The sequence below is a fragment of the Cherax quadricarinatus genome, chromosome 25 (genome assembly GCF_038502225.1).
Source record: "Cherax quadricarinatus isolate ZL_2023a chromosome 25, ASM3850222v1, whole genome shotgun sequence".
Taxonomy (NCBI): Eukaryota; Metazoa; Arthropoda; class Malacostraca; order Decapoda; family Parastacidae; genus Cherax; species Cherax quadricarinatus.
This window is the reverse complement of record NC_091316.1, coordinates 31,460,017-31,481,284: the sequence shown is the minus strand read 5'-3', so window position 1 is coordinate 31,481,284 and position 21,268 is coordinate 31,460,017. Positions and strand designations below refer to the sequence as shown.

At 38.2% G+C, this 21,268-nt stretch overlaps 1 protein-coding gene across 3 annotated transcripts in view; it reads left to right on the top strand.

The window, feature by feature from the left end:
- LOC128690000 (EGFR adapter protein) overlaps positions 1 to 20,353 on the top strand; it is a 446,918-nt gene extending 426,565 nt beyond the window's left edge. For all 3 annotated transcript variants that reach the window (XM_053778475.2, XM_053778477.2, XM_053778478.2), the window contains exons 6-7: positions 10,485 to 10,656; positions 15,633 to 20,353. In XM_053778475.2, the coding sequence (XP_053634450.1) occupies positions 10,485 to 10,656; positions 15,633 to 15,839 (379 nt within the window). In that variant the 3' untranslated portion in view covers positions 15,840 to 20,353. The remainder of the gene's footprint in view (positions 1 to 10,484; positions 10,657 to 15,632) is intronic.
- Positions 20,354 to 21,268: the final 915 nt, after the last annotated feature.

The window sequence follows — 21,268 nt, the reverse complement described above, 5'->3', positions numbered from 1 at the left end:
CCAGTCATGCTAGCCAGTACTGTAAATACCAAATTACAGAAAATATCTGCCTGGATGAGGACTAACAAACTTACACTAAACATTGACAAAACCTACTTCATTCAGTTTGGTAACAGAGCTACAGATGTCCCTCTTAACATAATGATAAATGGATTACCTATCACAAAGCTAACAGAGGGAAAATTCTTAGGAATCCACCTTGGTAATAGACTCAAACTTCATACACATATACAACAAATTTCTAAGAAAATTTCCAAGACCGTAGGCATACTATCGAAGATACGGTACTATGTTCCACAGTCAGCCCTCCTGGCCCTATATCACTCTCTTATTTACCCCTATCTCACCTATGGAATTTGTGCATGGGGCTCAACAACAATTAACCATCTCAGACCACTAATTACCCAACAAAAGGCTGCAGTCAGAATGATAACAGATTCCCACTACAGGCAGCACACTCCACCAATATTCAAAACACTAAACCTACTCACCATACAAAACATCCATACTTATTACTGCACCTATTACATACATAGAACACTTAACTCTGATATTAACCCCCCCCCCCCTCAAACATCTCCTTGCCAACCTCAACAGAACACATGACCATAACACAAGGCACAGATCACTCTTTGATGTTCCTCGTGTCCATCTCACGCTATGCAAAAACTCAATGCACATAAAAGGCCCTAAAATCTGGAATTCATTATCTGTAAATATAAAAGAAACACTACCTGTTTATAAATTCAAGTCTCTTCTCAAAGATCACTTACCCAAAACCAAATAAATACTGAATAACTGAACCTTATAAATTGTATATCTTAAATGTTTCTCACAATTATTTCACATAAATGTTAAACCTAAGACCCAATCTAACTTTGTTATTTTTTAAATGCACTTCCTAACAGAATACTCCATTCTACTGAATGTACAGCAATGCATGCAACCATATGACCTGTCTTTGTAATACTCATTTGTGCTTTATTGTTATCTGTTTACAATAATGTTTTATCACTGATTACATCATTGCTTAGTTAATCTTAAGTTAAATTTAAGCCAGCCCGTAATGCTATGCATGCAAGTGGCTTTGGCATGCTGCTCTTACCTGTATTTTTTTGTACCCATGTATGTATGCTCAAATTATAAAATAAATAAATAAATAGCCTACCAGCTTTCTCTCACTAGATTTGAAGGCGCTAGAATTTATGAGTACTAGTACGTCATGAACCTTGGTGCGTAAGCTGTACTAGTACGGCCGAAACCCTGAAAGGGTTAAAGGTTTAACTCATCCTCAAGATTGTATATAATACAGGTTGACCATCACTAATTCAGTATCATTGGGACCTGCAAGGTGCTGAATTAGTGATTTTGCCGGATTACCTAGTGGTTAGGTTAGAATACACTTAACCCCATGGTGATGTTTACACATTGGCAATTTCACCCACTTTACACATTTGTTCCAGTCTACCAAACCCATAGCTGTTTCGCTAGTATACCTTCTGTTCTTTTGATTGTGTAGCAAATAATATTGTTGCAGTAATAACACCAGGAGGCAGCTCTGATGAAAACTCACACTCACACGAGCTTTTAAATCTCTGCACAAAATTCAATTTAAACCAGCAAATAATAGAGCCTACTAGACTGGAGAATACACTAGACCTCATCTTCACTAACAATGATGATCTGATAAGAAATGTCACCATATCAAAAACAATATACTCAGATCACAACATAATTGAGGTTCAGACATGTATGCGTGGAGCCCCAGACCGACAAAATGAGACTAGTCACGAGGGAGCATTCACCAAATTCAACTTCAATAACAAAAACATAAAGTGGGACCAAGTAAACCAAGTCCTAACCGATATAAGCTGGGAAGATATACTAAGCAACACAGACCCAAACTTATGCCTAGAACAGATTAACTCGGTGGCACTCGATGTATGCACAAGGCTTATTCCTCTAAGAAAAAGGAGGAGTAGATGTAAAATAGAAAGAGACAGGCGCTCCCTTTACAGGCGACGGAAAAGAATAACAGAGCGGCTAAAAGAGGTCAATATATCTGAAATGCGCAGGGAGACACTGGTCAGAGAAATAGCAAGCATCAAACTTAAGCTAAAAGAATCCTTTAGGAGTCAGGAATCGCGGGAAGAACTAAAAGCCATAAATGAAATCGAAAGAAACCCAAAGTATTTCTTCTCCTATGCCAAATCAAAATCGAGAACAACGTCCAGTATTGGGCCCCTACTTAAACAAGATGGGTCCTACACAGATGACAGCAAGGAAATGAGTGAGCTACTCAAGTCCCAATATGACTCAGTTTTTAGCAAGCCGCTAACCAGACTGAGAGTCGAAGATCAAAATGAATTTTTTATGAGAGAGCCACAAAATTTGATTAACACAAGCCTATCCGATGTTATCCTGACGCCAAATGACTTCGAACAGGCGATAAATGACATGCCCATGCACTCTGCCCCAGGGCCAGACTCATGGAACTCTGTGTTCATCAAGAACTGCATGAAGCCCCTATCACGAGCCTTTTCCATCCTATGGAGAGGGAGCATGGACACGGGGGTCGTCCCTCAGTTACTAAAAACAACAGACATAGCCCCACTCCACAAAGGGGGCAGTAAAGCAACAGCAAAGAACTACAGACCAATAGCACTAACATCCCATATCATAAAAATCTTTGAAAGGGTCCTAAGAAGCAAGATCACCACCCATCTAGAAACCCATCAGTTACACAACCCAGGGCAACATGGGTTTAGAACAGGTCGCTCCTGTCTGTCTCAACTACTGGATCACTACGACAAGGTCCTAAATGCACTAGAAGACAAAAAGAATGCAGATGTAATATATACAGACTTTGCAAAAGCCTTCGACAAGTGTGACCATGGCGTAATAGCGCACAAAATGCGCGCTAAAGGAATAACAGGAAAAGTCGGTCGATGGATCTATAATTTCCTCACTAACAGAACACAGAGAGTAGTCGTCAACAGAGTAAAGTCCGAGGCAGCTACGGTGAAAAGCTCTGTTCCACAAGGCACAGTACTCGCTCCCATCTTGTTCCTCATCCTCGTATCCGACATAGACAAGGATGTCAGCCACAGCACCGTATCTTCCTTTGCAGATGACACCCGAATCTGCATGACAGTGTCTTCCATTGCAGACACTGCAAGGCTCCAGGTGGACATCAACCAAATCTTTCAGTGGGCTGCAGAAAACAATATGAAGTTCAACGATGAGAAATTTCAATTACTCAGATATGGTAAACATGAGGAAATTAAATCTTCATCAGAGTACAAAACAAATTCTGGCCACAAAATAGAGCGAAACACCAACGTCAAAGACCTGGGAGTGATTATGTCGGAGGATCTCACCTTCAAGGACCATAACATTGTATCAATCGCATCTGCTAGAAAAATGACAGGATGGATAATGAGAACCTTCAAAACTAGGGAGGCCAAGCCCATGATGACACTCTTCAGGTCACTTGTTCTATCTAGGCTGGAATATTGCTGCACTCTAACAGCACCTTTCAAGGCAGGTGAAATTGCCGACCTAGAAAATGTACAGAGAACTTTCACGGCGCGCATAACGGAGATAAAACACCTCAATTACTGGGAGCGCTTGAGGTTTCTAAACCTGTATTCCCTGGAACGCAGGAGGGAGAGATACATGATTATATACACCTGGAAAATCCTAGAGGGACTAGTACCGAACTTGCACACGAAAATCACTCACTACGAAAGCAAAAGACTTGGCAGACGATGCACCATCCCCCCAATGAAAAGCAGGGGTGTCACTAGCACGTTAAGAGACCATACAATAAGTGTCAGGGGCCCGAGACTGTTCAACTGCCTCCCAGCACACATAAGGGGGATTACCAACAGACCCCTGGCAGTCTTCAAGCTGGCACTGGACAAGCACCTAAAGTCAGTTCCTGATCAGCCGGGCTGTGGCTCGTACGTTGGTTTGCGTGCAGCCAGCAGCAACAGCCTGGTTGATCAGGCGCTGATCCACCAGGAGGCCTTGTCACAGACCGGGCCGCGGGGGCGTTGACCCCCGAAACTCTCTCCAGGTAAACTCCATGTAAACTCTACCTATTTTAACTACCCAATAAAGTAGCCAGAAATCGGTAATTTGGCCAGTTTCACACATTCACACATTTCACATTCCTGGCACTACAATAACATTTTCTCTGTCATTAGTCATGTCTCCAGGCCCCTTGTACATTATGCTTGCTTTCCATTTGGAATTTTTATTCACACAAAAAATAGAAGATTTACTGTTATGCAGACTACTGCATTATTGTAATACAGTGGACTCCCGCCTAATGAACGCATCGCATAACGTTAAATCCGCCTAACGAAGCGTTTGAGTGTAAAAATTTTGGCCTGCCGAACAATAAAAAACTCGCCCAATGTTATTCATCCCGAACCTTTCCGTCCAGCCTGAGCGCCTCAGCTGCCCTGCCATCATTGTTTACAAGCCAGGGTGGCCGATTTCATGCATACATTCGATATGTTTTGTATTATTCTATTTTTTATAGTGCTTGTAACTGCTAAATAAGCCACCATGGACCCAAAGAAAGCTTCTAGTGCCAACCCTGTGGTAAAAAGGGTGAGAAATACTATAGAAATACTATCGTACCATGGTCAGCTGCTGCTGCACCACCGTCAGCTGTTGCTGCACCACCGTCAGCTGTACTACTTGAAGATGTGGAGAGACTGTTGTTGGTGTAGCTTAATGAGAAACAATTACCAAGAAACAATTAACCCCAGAGGGTTAGCCACCCAGGATAACCCAAGACAGTCAGTGAGTCATCGAGGACTGTCTGACTTATTTCCATTGGGGTCCTTAATCTTGTCCCCCAGGATACAACCCACACCAGTCGACTAACACCCAGGTGAACAGGAAAAAATGCCTGGAACTAGTGCTCATATTGGTGAATTTAAGGCCAGCAAAGGCTGGTTTGAGAGATTTAAGAATCGTAGTGGCATACACAGTGTGATAAGGCATGGCGAAGCTGAAAAATTCCAACCCCAACAAGTGTTCAGTTGTGACGAAATAGGCCTGTTCTGGAAGAAAATGCCAAACAGGACCTACATTACTCAGGAGGAAAAGGCACTCCCAGGACACAAGCCTATGAAAGACAGGCTAACTTTCTTGTTTTGTTGTAATGCTAGTGGGGATTGCAAAGCAAAGCCTTTACTCATGTATCACTCTGAAAACCTCTGAAAGGTAAGTGTCATTTTAACATTTATTTCTATAGTTATTGTGCATGTCTCATTGTTTTCTTTGTAGGGAAATGTATATTTCGTGAAAAAAAAAAATTAATGCTTTTGGCTGTCTGGAACGGATTAATTGGATTTCCATTATTTCTTATGGGGAAAATTAATTTGGCTAACGATAATTTCGTCTAACGATGAGCTCTCAGAAACCGATTAACATCGTTAGGTGAGAGTCCACTGTAACTGTATAAATAATGTCAACCCATTTGTGACTGCATATTAAACTGGCCAGTTGGACATGTATTGGATGGTGACATCATTTGTTTACTTTTGAACATCGGCAAAAATCAAACATTTCCGCTAATTTGAGCTCATTTTCAAGGTACACCTTCCTTCGTGGAGCCAATCAAAATCGTATCTGTTTCTGTAGTATATCCTCCATTCTATCAAATGAGACCAAAACAAAGAATACAACCATAAAAACCATATGAAAATTGCAAAGTTGCTGTTATACCCCAGAAACGATGTCGTAGTTTTTTCTCATTATGCACTGCATACTCCAGGATTTTTTTTATGTAGTGCATACTTACCGCACAGACCTATTATCTCTTATGTAATAATTTAGAGTTAAGAATTAATCTAAGTCTGCCCAAAATGCCTAGCCATGCTAGGTGTCCTAGTGGCCCCCTCTGTAATTAGTATTTTATAACATGTAAACCGCAATATCCAAAATCTGTAAACCCTGCATTGTAATCCTTATAGAGAATAAACTTGCTTGATTGATTGACTGATTGATATTTAGATCATATGTACCGGTCACAGCTTATCTGAGTGAACTCAGCTCATGGTGACCGACAGTGGCTTCAAAGTCACCTTATCTTTTATGGACAGTGTACGGGGTATGTGCTTTACACAATGAGAAGCATTTCTTTTATTCGTTGGAACCATGGTTAAGGCTAAAAGTGAGCAGGTTATAACAAATGGAGAAAAAGAAATTGGAATGATTTATGCAGAAAGTAGCACCAGTGACATGTTGGTGTGGTGACCCTGGATATTTGAAATTATGTTAGCTGAAATTAGTGCCGGATTACTGGTGGGATCGGATTAGTGATGGCCGATGTGTAATAATTATAATAATGCATTTCTAGTAGAATTTGAGAGCTTTTAAATGTTCTGATGATATAGGTTTTTATATAGATGAGGACAATGAACATTCTTTGCAGATCAGATCTCGCATCTCTACAGTCATGTCATAATTTTATGACATGAAAGTGCACATAAATATTACAGTCTAGTGTGTTAAAAGTATCATTTATTTGTTCCTCATATGAAACATACTTGCTATCCAGCTTATTTTTTTTCTTGGAGATGTGTTAGTTACTCTTTTGTGCTTTTTAAGGATAAGATCTTCCAACATATTGACTCCCAGGTCTTTTACACTTTTTTTTTTTATTTGTGGTATGGTTTGATTGTGCTCTGTATTATGCTTAACCCTTAAACTGTCCAAACGTACATCTACGTCCACGTGTGGGGGGCTCCGAGCGTTTTTTACATGCTTTCAAATGGGGAACATCAAGGTCGGAGTGCTACACACGTGAACGTAGATCTACGTTTGGACAGCTTAAGGGTTAAATTTTAATTGTTATATTGGAGTAGTAGTACTGCAACTCCCCCCCCCCCCCCACACACACACAGATTTTGCACTTCTATTCAAGTATAATAATGATAATACAGTGGACCCCCGCATAGCGACCTTAATCCGTGCAAGAGGGCTGGTTGTTAGGCGAAATGTTGGGTATGCGAATGAATTTTCCCCATAAGAAATAATGGAAATCAAATTAATCCGTGCAAGACGCCCAAAAGTATGAAAAAAATAATTTTTTTACCACATGAAATGTTAATTTTAATACACAAAAACTGAAAAAGGCATGCACAATTACATGACACTTACTTTTATTGAAGATCTGGTGATGATTGATGGGATGGGAGGAGGGGAGAGAGAGTGTTAGTGTTTAGAAGGGGAATCCCCTTCCATTAAGACTTGAGGTGTCGAGTCCTTTTCTGGGGTTACTTCCCTTCTTCTTTTAATGCCACTAGGACCAGCTTCAGAGTTACTGGACTTCTTTCGCACAACATATCTGTCCATAGTGGCCTGTACCTCTCGTTCCTTTATGACTTCCCTAAAGTGTTTCACAACATTGTCAGTGTAATAATCACCAGCATGGCTTGCAATAGCTGTGTGAGGGTGATTTTCATCCATGAAGGTTTGCACTTCAAGCCACTTTGCACAGATTTCCTTAATCTTTGTAGTAGGCAACTTCTTCAATTTCTCTCTCCCCTCCTCTGAACCAGTTTCCTCAGGTCTGGCCTCTTGCTGTTGAAGTTGATCTATCAGCTCATCAGTGGTTAGTTCTTCATTGTCCTCCTCCACCAACTCTTCCACATCATCCCCACTAACCTCCAACCCTAAGGACTTTCCCAATGCCACAATGGATTCCTCAACTGGCATAATCCTCTCAGGGTTAGCCTCAAACCCTTCAAAATCCCTTTTGTCTACACATTCTGGCCACAGTTTCTTCCAAGCAGAGTTCAAGGTCTTCTTAGTCACTCCCTCCCAAGCCTTACCTATAAGGTTTACACAATTGAGGATATTAAAGTGATCTCTCCAAAAGTCTCTTAGAGTCAGTTGAGTTTCTGAGGTCACTACAAAGCACCTTTCAAACAGAGCTTTTGTGTACAGTTTTTTGAAGTTTGCAATAACCTGCTGGTCCATGGGCTGCAGGAGAGGAGTGGTATTAGGAGGCAAAAACTTCACCTTAATGAATTTCATGTCCCCATAAAGTCGCTCTGCCACATCTGTAGGATGACCAGGGGCATTGTCTAACACCAGGAGGCACTTAAGTTCTAATTTCTTTTCAGTTAGGTAATCTTTCACATTGGGGGCAAATGCATGGTGTAACCAGTCATAGAAAAAGTCCCTAGTGACCCATGCCTTACTGTTTGCCCTCCACAGCACACACAAATTCTCCTTGAGGACATTCTTTTGCCTGAACGGTCTGGGAGTTTCAGAGTGATACACTAATAAAGGCTTCACTTTGCAATCACCAGTAGCATTGGAACACATCAACAAAGTAAGCCTGTCTTTCATAGGCTTATGTCCTGGGAGTGCCTTTTCCTCCTGAGTAATGTAGGTCCTGCTTGGCATTTTCTTCCAAAACAGGCCTGTTTCATCACAATTAAACACTTGTTCAGGTTTCAGTCCTTCACTTTCTATGTACTCCTTGAATTCCTGCACATATTTTTCAGCTGCTTTGTGGTCCGAACTGGCAGCCTCACCATGCCTTATCACACTATGTATGCCACTACGCTTCTTAAATCTCTCAAACCAACCTTTGCTGGCCTTAAATTCACTCACATCATCACTAGTTGCAGGCATTTTTTTAATTAAATCCTCATGCAACTTCCTAGCCTTTTCGCTTATGATCGCTTGAGAGACGCTATCTCCTGCTAGCTGTTTTTCATTTATCCACACCAATAAGAGTCTCTCAACATCTTCCATCACTTGCGATCTCTGTTTCGAAAACACAGTTAAACCTTTGGCAAGAACAGCTTCCTTGATTGCCTTTCTGTTGCCCACAATAGTAGAGATGGTTGATTTGTGTTTCTTGTACAACCTGACCAGGTCGGCGACACGCACTCCACTTTCATACTTATCAATGATCTCTTTCTTCATCTCTATTGGAATTCTCACCCTTATTGCTGTAGGGTTGGAACTAGAAGCTTTCTTGGGGCCCATGGTCACTTATTTTCCAGATAAAGCACCGAAAACACTGTAATAATACGAAATATTCTGATTGTATGCTTGGATGTTACCGCAGAGGCTGGCTGGTAAACAATGCCACCGGCGGAACATATGAGGCTGGCTCAGGCCGCACATTGGACGCGTCTCGGACGAAGGGCGGTGAGCGGGTTTTTGGGCGGTATGCGAGGCAAAATTTTTGCGATCAAAGCGACCGGTATGCGGATTGTACGGTATGCGATGCGTACGGTATGCGATGCGTACGGTATGCGGGGGTCCACTGTATATTACTGTTAGGATAAACTTTTTATTGTTTACATTACTCACGATCACAGCCGTCAAACACTGCTGTGTCAAGTGATACTTTTGTTGAAAATGGTATAAAATACCAACAAGTTGATGAGTAAAATACATGCGCTACAGTTGAGTCTCTATTTTTGAAACATTTCACCTATGCGGTATGCTTCTTCAGTCAAATGCAGAGATTGCATTGCAGGCAGTAGAAGTGATGAGGTAAAGAGGATGTCCATCAGCCTTGTAGAAATAGTTGAGGTTGTCAGTCTCTCAGCCTGGAGAAGAGTTCAACTCCATGGAGGTTCAGTTTCAGAGCAAGGCTTATATTTGTATTGACTCCTATATATGTAGTATACATATGTTGTGTGGCACCTGCTTGAGTGATCATTCAAACACTAGCTTTTTGATGAGTTACAGTTGACTGATTACTTTGTAGCTCCCTCTCCACTACTTCTGTTGTTAAATCACCTCTTGTTTTCACTGAAGAAGCCTGCTGAGCAGGTGAAATATCTTGCCAGTAAATATATACAACTATTGCACATGTGTGCTTTACTCATTTATTCATTAGTGTTGTATAACATTAATATAATAATTAAAATCATAATTAAAAACTTGTTTACTCACAGCTGATATACAATAATAATAATAATTATAATAATAATAATAATAATAATAAATACTACTACAACTATGATTACTACTACTGATAATAATAATCTCCATGGGGAAGTGGAAAAGAATTCTTCTGTAAGCTATGCATGTTATAAGAGGCAACTCAAATGCTGGGAGTAAGGGGCTAGTAGCCTCTTCTATATATATAGTAATAAATGTAAAAAGAACAACAGCTTTGCATTTCTTTTTTTGGTCGCTCTTCCCTTGGTGGGAGATGGCTGGTGTGGTGAAAAAATAACACTAATAATACTTCATTTCCACATATTACAGAGTTTTTACAAAATCGGATGACATTAATAGTACATTTGGAAAGCCACTGGTTAAGCAAAGTATTTGAGGGAGTACAGAGCCTTTCAGTTAGTAATCATAGGACTGCAGTATTGTAATTGCCATTGTATTTCAAAAGCTGCCTTTTTATCCTATAGAAATAGTACCTTATATAAGAAAAATATTTTCTAACAATTGAATACTATAATCTCTTACAGAGAAATAGCCCTTGAGGTGTTGAGTCATGAGCCAGTTGGTGCATTCATGGTACGAGAGTCTACCAGCAAACCTGGCTGTTATGCTCTTAGTCTTAGAGTGCCACGAGATTTCACTGTCTCAGGCATTGCACACTATCTTATTGTTAAAACAAATAAAGGATACAAAATTAAGGTAAGGAAAATGTAATAATTATTCTTCAACACAGTACAGTAGAACCCCCATATCCACTGATTCAGTATCCGGGGTTTCAGTTATCCACAGTTTACTGTGGCCCAAAAATACCTCTTATTTTTGTATAATACTGGCTCCAATGCTCCTCATTAAGGTGTACATAATATTAAAAAAATCAGTAACCTTTCCATGGCAGAAAAGGATTGCATGCTTTAATTAATACCACTACATATTAGATAAAATTCTGGTGAAAAATTAATTAATGATACTATGGCTTGTATTTATGGCCAACCATATAAGGAAGTTTAGTTTATTACTTTAAAATGTACTAGAACTGTTTGGCTGCTCAGTTCTTTAACATCAATACTTTCCTAACATTATTATTAATTCACTGCCATCACTAGTTAATAATCTTGAGGTTAATGATGAGCTAGGTGAAAGCGATCACAAATCACTTAGTTTCAATATATCATGGAATTACCCAGATAACTTCAATCAAGTTGCTGTCCCAGATTTCTGCTTGGCCGACTTCATGGGACTGAAAAATTACCTGGGCGGGCTAAATTGGGATGACCTTACTATGGGTCAGGCAGGTGGGGTTGATTGCCAATATGACGTAATTCAGACCATAGTGCTAGCTGCCCAGACGACTTTTCTCAAGTAGGGAAATTAGATCTAACAAAAATGATCTCAAATGGATAAACAATAAATTAAAATGTCTCATTTGTCAAAAGAGAGGCATATATAGGCATATCAAAAGAGGGGAAGGGCAGTTAAAAAATCAATATATACAATTAAAGAGAGAAATAAAAAAAAGGAATAAGAAAAGCTAAAAGGGATTATGAGGCTCAAGTTAGAAGGGATTTGAAGACTAACCCAAAAGTGTTCTTTCAGGTATATGGAAGTAAGATTAGAGACAAGATAAGCCCACTTAAGAGTAACTCAGGTCAGATAACTGACAGTGTTGAGGAAATGTGTGAACTTTTCAATACCTACTGCCTCTCAGCTTTTACTTAGGAAGATACCAGCAAAATGCCAGAAATAATAAATTATGTAGAACAGGACAATAATAAACTATGCACTATTGGGGTAACTAGCGACATGGTCCTCAGACAAATAGAGAAATTAAAACCTAACAAATCCCCAGGTCCTGATGAACTGTTTGCAAGGGTGTTAAAGGAATGTAAAGAGGAACTTAGCATACCTTTGGCTAATATTTTCAGTATATCACTACAAACTGGCATAGTGCCAGACAAGTGGAAAATGGCAAATGTAATACCCATTTGCAAGGATGTGACAAGTCCTTAGCTTCAAACTATAGACCAATAAGTCTTACCTCCATAGTTGGTAAATTTATGGAATCAATAATTGCCGAAGCAATTCGTAGCCATCTTGAAAGGCATAAATTGATTAATGAATCTCAGCACAGTTTTACAAAGGGGTGTTCCTGTCTTACAAATTTACTAACTTTCTTCATTAAGGTATTTGAGGAGGTAGATCATGGTATTGAATATGATATTGTGTATATGGACTTAAGTAAGGCTTTTGATAGAGTTCCACATCAGAGGCTGTTGAAAAAACTTAAGGCACACAGAATAGGAGGAAAAAATTTTTTTTTGTAGAGGCATGGTTGACAAATAGGCAGCAGAGAGTTTGCATAAATGGGGAGAAATCAGAATGGGGGCACGTCACAAGCAGTGTTACACAGGGGTCAGTATTGAGCCCGTTGTTGTTCACAATTTACATAAACGACATAGATGAGGGAATAAGTAGTGACATAAGTAAATTTGCTGATGACACCAAAATTGGCCGTCCAATTCATTCTAATGAGGACATTAGAGCACTCCAGGATGATTTGAATAGACTGATGCAGTGGTCAGAGAAGTGGCAGATGCAGTTTAATATAGATAAATGCAAAGTTCTAAATGTTGGACAGGAAAATAACTATGCCACATATAAACTAAATAATGTAGATCTTAATATTACGGATTGCAAAAAGGATTTAGGAGTTCTGGTTAGCAGTAATCTGAAACCAAGACAACAGTGCATAAGTGTTTGCAATAAAGCTAACAGAATTCTTGGCTTCATAACAAGAAGTATAAATAATAGAAGTCTTCAGGTTGTTCTTCAACTCTGTATACCTTTGGTTAGGCCTCATTTAGATTATACTGCGCAGTTTTGGTCACCATATTACAGAATGGATATAAATGCACTGGAAAATGTACAAAGGAGGATGACAAAGTTGATCCCACATATCAGAAATCTTCCCTATGAGGATAGACTGAGGACCCTGAATCTGCACTCTCTAGGAAGGCATAGAATTAGGGGGGATATGATTGAGGTGTATAAATGGAAAACAGGAATTAATATAGGTGATGAAAGATTGGATATCAGATTGGAGGGAGAGAGTATGGAGGAGGTGAATGTATTCAGATATTTGGGAGTGGACGTGTCAGCGGATGGGTCTATGAAAGATGAGGTGAATCATAGAATTGATGAGGGGAAAAGGGTGAGTGGTGCACTTAGGAGTCTGTGGAGACAAAGAACTTTGTCCTTGGAGGCAAGGAGAGGAATGTATGAGAGTATAGTTTAACCAACGCTCTTATATGGGTGTGAAGCATGGGTGATGAATGTTGCAGCGAGGAGAAGGCTGGAGGCAGTGGAGATGTCATGTCTGAGAGCAATGTGTGGTGTGAATATAATGCAGAGAATTCGTAGTTTGGAAGTTAGGAGGAGGTGCGGGATTACCAAAACTGTTGTCCAGAGGGCTGAGGAAGGGTTGTTGAGGTGGTTCGGACATGTGGAGAGAATGGAGCGAAACAGAATAACTTCAAGAGTGTATCAGTCTGTAGTGGAAGGAAGGCGGGGTAGGGGTCGGCCTAGGAAAGGTTGGAGGGAGGGGGTAAAGGAGGTTTTGTGTGCGAGGGGCTTGGACTTCCAGCAGGCATGCGTGAGCGTGTTTGATAGGAGTGAATGGAGACAAATGGTTTTTAATACTTGACGTGCTGTTGGAGTGTGAGCAAAGTAACATTTATGAAGGGGTTCAGGGAAACCGGCAGGACGGACTTGAGTCCTGGAGATGGGAAGTACAGTGCCTGCACTCTGAAGGAGGGGTGTTAATGTTGCAGTTTAAAAACTGAAGTGTAAAGCACCCTTCTGGCAAGACAGTGATGGAGTGAATGATGGTGAAAGTTTTTCTTTTTCGGGCCACCCTGCCTTGGTGGGAATCAGCCAGTGTGATTAAAAAAAAAAAAAAATAGCATGCTAAAAATATCTAGCATAAACATGACTCACAGCAATGGTTTTAAATTGGAAAAATTCAGATTCAGGAAGGATATAGGAAAGCACTGGTTTGGTAATAGAGTCGTGGATGAGTGGAACAAACTCCCGAGTACCGTCATAGAAGCTATGAAGTTGTGTAGTTTTAAAAATAGGTTGGATAAATACATGAGTAGGTGTGGGTGAGTGTGAGTTGGAGCTGACTATCTTGTGCTACTAGGTCGAATGCTGTGCTCCTCCCTTAAGTGAATGCGACTGACCTGACTAAGTCAGGGCATTGGACCTGCCTCGCATGGGCCAGTAGGCCTGCTGCAGTGTTCCTTCTTTCTTGTGTTCTTATGTTCCCATTGCCAATTATTATATATCTGAACAATTTGCTACTATCAGCATAATTGGCCTTTTATGTTTTTACAACATCTGCCATTTCCCACTAAGGTAGGGTACCCCAGAGAAGGAAACATATTCACCATTGTTCATTTAGTAGATGTTTTGCCAAAAGAATGTAGACATAATGATTCGAATGAGTCTTTGAACTGCAACATCTCCACCCCTCCATTTGCAGTCACTGTGCTTCCTATTTCCAGAATTTGAATCCAGCTAATCAGTTTACATTAATCTTTTCATGAATATTATCTTTCTCACTGCAATGCATATCAGATCTTAAAAAAAAAAAAACTTGTCTGCACTAATTAAAATCTAACAAGCTTTCCATACCAGAAGGATGCTCAGGCCCCTACCACTCAAAACCATCTTTGCACCTTTCTGGGAAGTTCCATACTCCTCCTTCCATCCACCCCCTTGATCAGCCTGCTATACTCTATCTTTTCTAATTGATCAGACCATCTCAACCCTTCATTCACTTGCCAAATTATATCTTTCATACCACTACACTGTCTTCTAATTTTATGTGCTTCTGATTTTCTGCATACTGTTCACATCATACATTGATCTCAAACATAACATCTCCACTGCTTCCAGCCTCATCTTTGATGCAACACTTAAAGACCATGCCTCACACTCAGATGAGTATTGGTATCACTACACTCTGGTGTGGTCTTCTTTTTGTCTCCATTGATCAGTTTCTGTCCATGGATGCCTCAGCACTCTACCTACATTTTTTCCTCCTTATCTGTTCTTTTGATTCGCCTCAGCTTACACCCACTTGCCAACACATCTGCTCTCAGATACAAACATACATTTTACTTTCAATAAACTCTCTTCCAATCTTTTATTGCTTAATATTTTCCACCTCATCAAATTTTTACTCGTATATTTATATTCAGTCGCCTCCATTGAGACATCCTACCAACCTTAGAAATTTCTCTTCAGAATCTGCTACAGTAGTATGTCATCAGCAAATTTTGTCACAGTTGCTTAAGTTTATTTGCTTTATTAATGATAAATAATAATGCAGTATTAACATAGGCTAACCAAACTTACATTAGGCAAGATTAAACTGTATTTAGTTACATACTTTAGTGATGTTCAAATTTTGTTGTTAATTTGCACAAATAAAAGCTAAATGCCATGTTAATTAATGTGATATATCTATCATTCTGATGTATCTGTCAATCTATAATTAAATCTTTGAAAAATTCATCATATAAAAATTGACACGGCAACTACCTAAACTCATAACAATTGAATAGTATAATAAATTCATATGTAAAATTAACTACTGTGTTATTCTTTTCTAGGGCTTCACCAAGGAGTTCAATACCCTAACAGCACTGATCACTCATCACTCAGTTATGCCTGAGCTGCTTCCATGCCCTCTGTCCCTGAGTCGATACAACCCTACCTTCACATCTGATGACCAAAATCGAAATGATTCAAATGATGATGATCCTGATTACAACACACTTTCTGACTTCAGAAAGATGATGGCCGACTTGAATGTGTAAACATAGATATTCTAAATTTTAGGAAAAGTAAATTTCACACTCATGCACAGACATAAAAATCACATAATATATCTAAGTATATATTTATACAAAAATATATTTTGTCTTTATGTGAAGGCAAACAATTTTTACAAGAAAAATGCTGAACATTGCAATACAAAAATATAGCCAAAAAAAAAGAATAGGAAGGCTCTAAATTTGCATATATTTTAATGAAAAAATTTTTACTGTTCTAGTGATCTATCTTCCATATTAGGAGTGGGAATCTCATTTTCAATCTATGCTAATTAATGTGCTTGAAAAGGAAATGCATAGATATTCTGGTATGTAAAGAATTTTCTTGGTATAGACAATACAGGCAAACAAAAATTTTTATTTATTGAATGAAGGATAAAACGAGTGCATGTGCAAACCCAGAATAAAACTGACATTAGATATGATACATTGAGCGAAAAGAATTAATGTACAGTATATACAATCTAGTGTACAGGTCTTCAGAAAGCAGGTACATAAGGAAGTCCCCTGAGATTATTCATCTGTACACAAGAACACCACAAAGTTTCATTTATGTGTACCTCCCAAGATGTACTTTTTATTTTGTCATGATTTATTGAACAGAAATCATTAGTAATATCTTAAAATACTTCAAAGGAAACTGGAACTCTTGAAAAAACAAACCATAAGAAGAGAGCAGTGTCTTCAAGTATTTTTGTTGTATAGTGAGGACCGTGCTCGAGTGATGTTCAGTGCCACTTTTATATATACGTATATATATATATATATATATATATATATATATATATATATATATATATATATATATATATATATATATATATATATATATATATATATATATATATATATATATATATATATATATATATATATATATATATATATATATATGTATATATATATACATGTACTGTAGATACTTGTAAGACCATGATGCATCACTTTCCAAGAACAGCATTTGCTATCATCCACATGTAAAGTAAATAATGAAGAAGCAGGAATAGTGAACACAGTATTGTGTACCTTAAAATTCAACATTATAGCTCTATGGTGTATGATATTTATCAAACATTTATCCTGTAAAAATATCAATCTTGAATTATACTTAACAGTATATGTATTAATTATTGCTTATAAATTAGTTTTCACATTTTCAGGTGTTCTTGTTGCTTTTTATTATTTACTTTACTGTTTGCTCATCCTGCAGCCTTATAACACTTGAGTTAGCTTCACAAGGATGTGAGCTTTGTGCACTTAGAGATACTGAAACACCAAGTAGCAAGTAGACGTTGTATATGACATGTTTCACCTGTAACAGTTTTATGAAATTCCCTTTATATGTATGCAGCTGCAAGTGGCATTATCAGTCTTTCTTCTAATTATCAGAAATAAATTATAATATAAATAAATAATTAATATATATATATATATATATATTTTTTTTTTTTTGGGTGGAGAGGGAAGATGGGGGAGATTCTGGTGTTGAAAAGGTTGGTAATAAATCTGGGAGGACATGTAAATGAAAGAGATTAGTAAGTAATCATAGGAAAGAGCAAGGTGATAAGAGTATCCAAAAATATAGGCAGTGACAGATTGGATATCACATTGTTCAGATATTTGGGAGTGGACTTGGTGGTACATGCTTGTATGAGAGATGAGGTGACCCATACAAGTGGCTAAGGGAAAAGGTAGAGTGATGCATTGATGCATCTGTGGAGACAAAGAACTGTATCCATATAGGCAAAAACTTAAACATACCGAAGTACAGTGGTACCAACACTGTTGTATGGGTGTGAAGCATGGGTGGTGAATGTTGTAGAAAGGAGGGAGGCTGGAGGCAGTAGAAAGGCTGTGTTTGAGGGCAACATGTGGTATGGATATTATGCAGAGCCCTCCGAATAATACCACAAGTATTATTCAGATGGCTGAGGAAAGGTTGATGAGGTGGTTTAGACATATAGGGAGGATGAAGAAAAATAAGATGACTAGGAGGGCATATAAATTTGGGAAGAAGGGTAGGGGTCATCCTGGGAAAGGTTGGAGGGAAGGGATTAAGGTTTTGAGAGCTGTGAACATCTAGCAGGCTTGTGTTAGCTTTAGGTAAGAGTGAATGGAAGCAAGCGGTTTTTATGATTTGATATGCCGTTGGAGTGTGAGTAAACTAACATTTATGAAGGGATTCAGGGAAACCAGTTAACTAGAGTCGAGCCCTGGAGGTATGAAGTACAGTGCCTGCACTCTGAACGAGGGACAGGGATTTTGCTGTTTGGAGGATCATCTGAGCTGTAAGGTCAGTGCTGCCATTCTGGCAAGAGAGTGATTGAATGAGTAGCAGTGAAAGTGTTTTCACTGTCACTCATTCACAATCACTCTCTTGCCAGAAGGTGCCTCCATCATAGTTCAGAAAATACAACAAATTGCAACATCCAACCCCCCCCTCCTTTAGAGTGCAGGCACTGTGCTTTCCACCTCCAGGACTCAGGTCTGGTTAACCAGTTTCCTGAATCCCTTCATTAATGTTACCTTGCTCACACTTCAACAGCATGTCAAATCCCAAAAGCCACTTGCCTCTACTCACTCCTATCTAGCACACTTACGCAAGCCTGGTAGAAAGATGTCAGAAAATTTTCTTGGTGATAATATTAGCTGATCTTTCTTTGTTTTAACAAAGCAGATGAAGACATGAGTATACCTTGAAAAAATACCAGTGAGTTTTTGCATATTACTTTACACATGTAATTCCATTATAACTCACTTAGAGTATTTATGGTACTATACTCTGAAAATTATTAACATAGTAATTGATAAATAATTTAGAAAAGCTTTAAGGATTCTTTCTACAAAACATCAATACTCCAATTTAACTTTATAAGGTACTGGTGGCTGATTGATGTTCATGGTTACTGAAAGGGCAAATATAGATTCTTTGTTCTGTTTATATGCAGAAAGTCTGTGTGCTTCCTAACGACAGAACCAGGAATTAACTAGATTGTTTCTTCTCTGCATTTTCTTCTCTGAATTTTCACGTTAAAAATATAAAATTGAAAAAGTCTATTTTTAAATATACATAATTTTGAAAATATTAGTTACTTAGGTAGAGACATGGAATTTTAAGCTCACTATTGTGTTCTGAAGTTAATGTGCATTAAACATTATGAAGTTTTGCACATACTAACAATACATTACATTAGCTTATGTTGAATCTTTCATGTCAGCCAGTTTTGTTATCAAGTGTAAAAATAGCTGACCTAGAGAAGTAGAAAACAAGTATGTTAAAATTATACAACTGAGTGTTACTTTTATTACCTTGAATAAGTTATAAATAACAAGGTGCAGTGCATTGATGTGCAGGCATAGTGTTATGTGGCTACAGTACTAACACTGCTGCTGCTGTTCTGAGAAGAATGTTAAGCTGACTGGTTATATTGCTTATTTTTAGCACTTTCCAAAGAGTGTAATCCCAGTTGAAGCTTTATTGTGATATCAGCAATATACCGAAACTCCTGAGAATGTTGCACATAACCAGGTTAGACATTCTTTGAACTCGCATTGCAATTGACTGAAGAGTACTCCAGCAATCAGGCAGTTGCACAGGGCAGATAAGAACTGACATGGACCCTCAGTGATGTTTCAGAATTCGGACTGCTGTTTCTTTAATGCTGTGGAAGTCATTTAATGTGATATATATGTATATTTATACAGTTGTATCATCTGATGCAGAATCGGTTGTTTTCTTTAATACTGTTAAGACTGAGTGTAAACTGCAGAAGCAGCTGTGGTCATCAGACTTAGTCTTTATTGAGACATGTAAGTTTGGCGCAGACAAAATAAAACAAATGCAATGATAGCTGAATTCCACAGTAAACTAACAAAGAAATATACTTGTAATTGGGATAACATACATTGTTGAATGAAAAACAATTATTATTTCCTCCTTTTTCCAAACTAAGTTTTCTGCAGTGATTTTTGTGGCATTAATTCAAATTGATTTTCATATTAAACAAATTTATTTAAAAAACTGCAGTCTTTAGAATTTTTTCTATAATTATTAGAATACTTTCCCTGATTTTGTTTATTTTTCACAAACAATTACTAAACATCACCAATCAAGTGAACTCTTTCATTAAACTGTTCTGCTATGTTCTCTGTTTACATTTATGTAGTTTTGCTATTCGATTTTATGGCCCTTATAAATAAAAATAAAGAATATAATATTTCCTACAAATGTTTTTATTTTTCTGTTATTAATAATTTTGTGAGTATATTTGTTTAGATGGTATATTTACGTATTGTAAATATATGATCCTACGGTTATATATGAAGCAAATCTTAAATTGTCTGGTAATATAATAGTATTTTTTTTGTCATATTCTTGGAATTATTTCAACATGGGTATTTTTGGAGTGTTGGTAGGAAATTCCCTAATAAATTCTTTTATAGTGGATTCATATTACCAAAATGTATTAAGTTTATCAATAAATATCTGTGTGACTAAATTCTTTAAAATGTTTGTTGATCTTTTCTGTTGGATTAAAACCCCCTCAAGGGAGCTATAGTACCTAGATTCCAGTGAGGGGCACTTGATCCAAGGCACTTTAATTAATCCTACCCTTCTTTGGATAAAATCTGAATGCCTCCTATTCCCCAGGCACTAAATGACCCATATGGGTCTAGTGCTTCCAGGAAATGTAAGCACGGGTATATGGTTTCATATTGTTTATCCTTACAGATGTCCATCTCCTCTACCACCTTTAAAAAAAAAAATATATAAAAAAACTCATGAATAGCAATATTCATTATCAGTCTCCCAGAGCACTGATAACTGGAGCACACTTACCAGACCCCAGCACTCCCATGGACCTTCCTCAAAATATGTTATCACCTCGTTGTTTAGCTCTGTTACAGGTATTCTCCTTGATATCTTTGACCTTCACTTTACTTTGACCATGATCCTGGCTTCTCCTACAACACTGCACCACTTTTCAGATCATTCTCACATCACAGGACAGACCAGTTCAAAGCCATTGTCTGAATTACCTCAATGCATTCTAGACTATATTGATGCCTTAACTACCTTCTTGCTCTCATGCCAAGATAATATTGAAATTCTTTTCCCCTTCAACCAATAACCGTTTTGGATCAATTACAGACAATATTGGCAAGGGAATCATGAGATATGTCGGCAAAAAATGTATCCTTCTATACTCACAAGAGGAATGAGTATTGCCACTATATTATATCATGGGCAGAAAAGACAAATCTATCTTACCCTCAATATGAGGAAGTATAAGTAATGAGTCAAGGCAGTGATACACCATTGCACTTCACAACACTATCAGGGACTTTACTCAATTCCATTTAAGGGAGTACACACAAATCAGTACACAAATAACCCACACATAGGAGAGAGG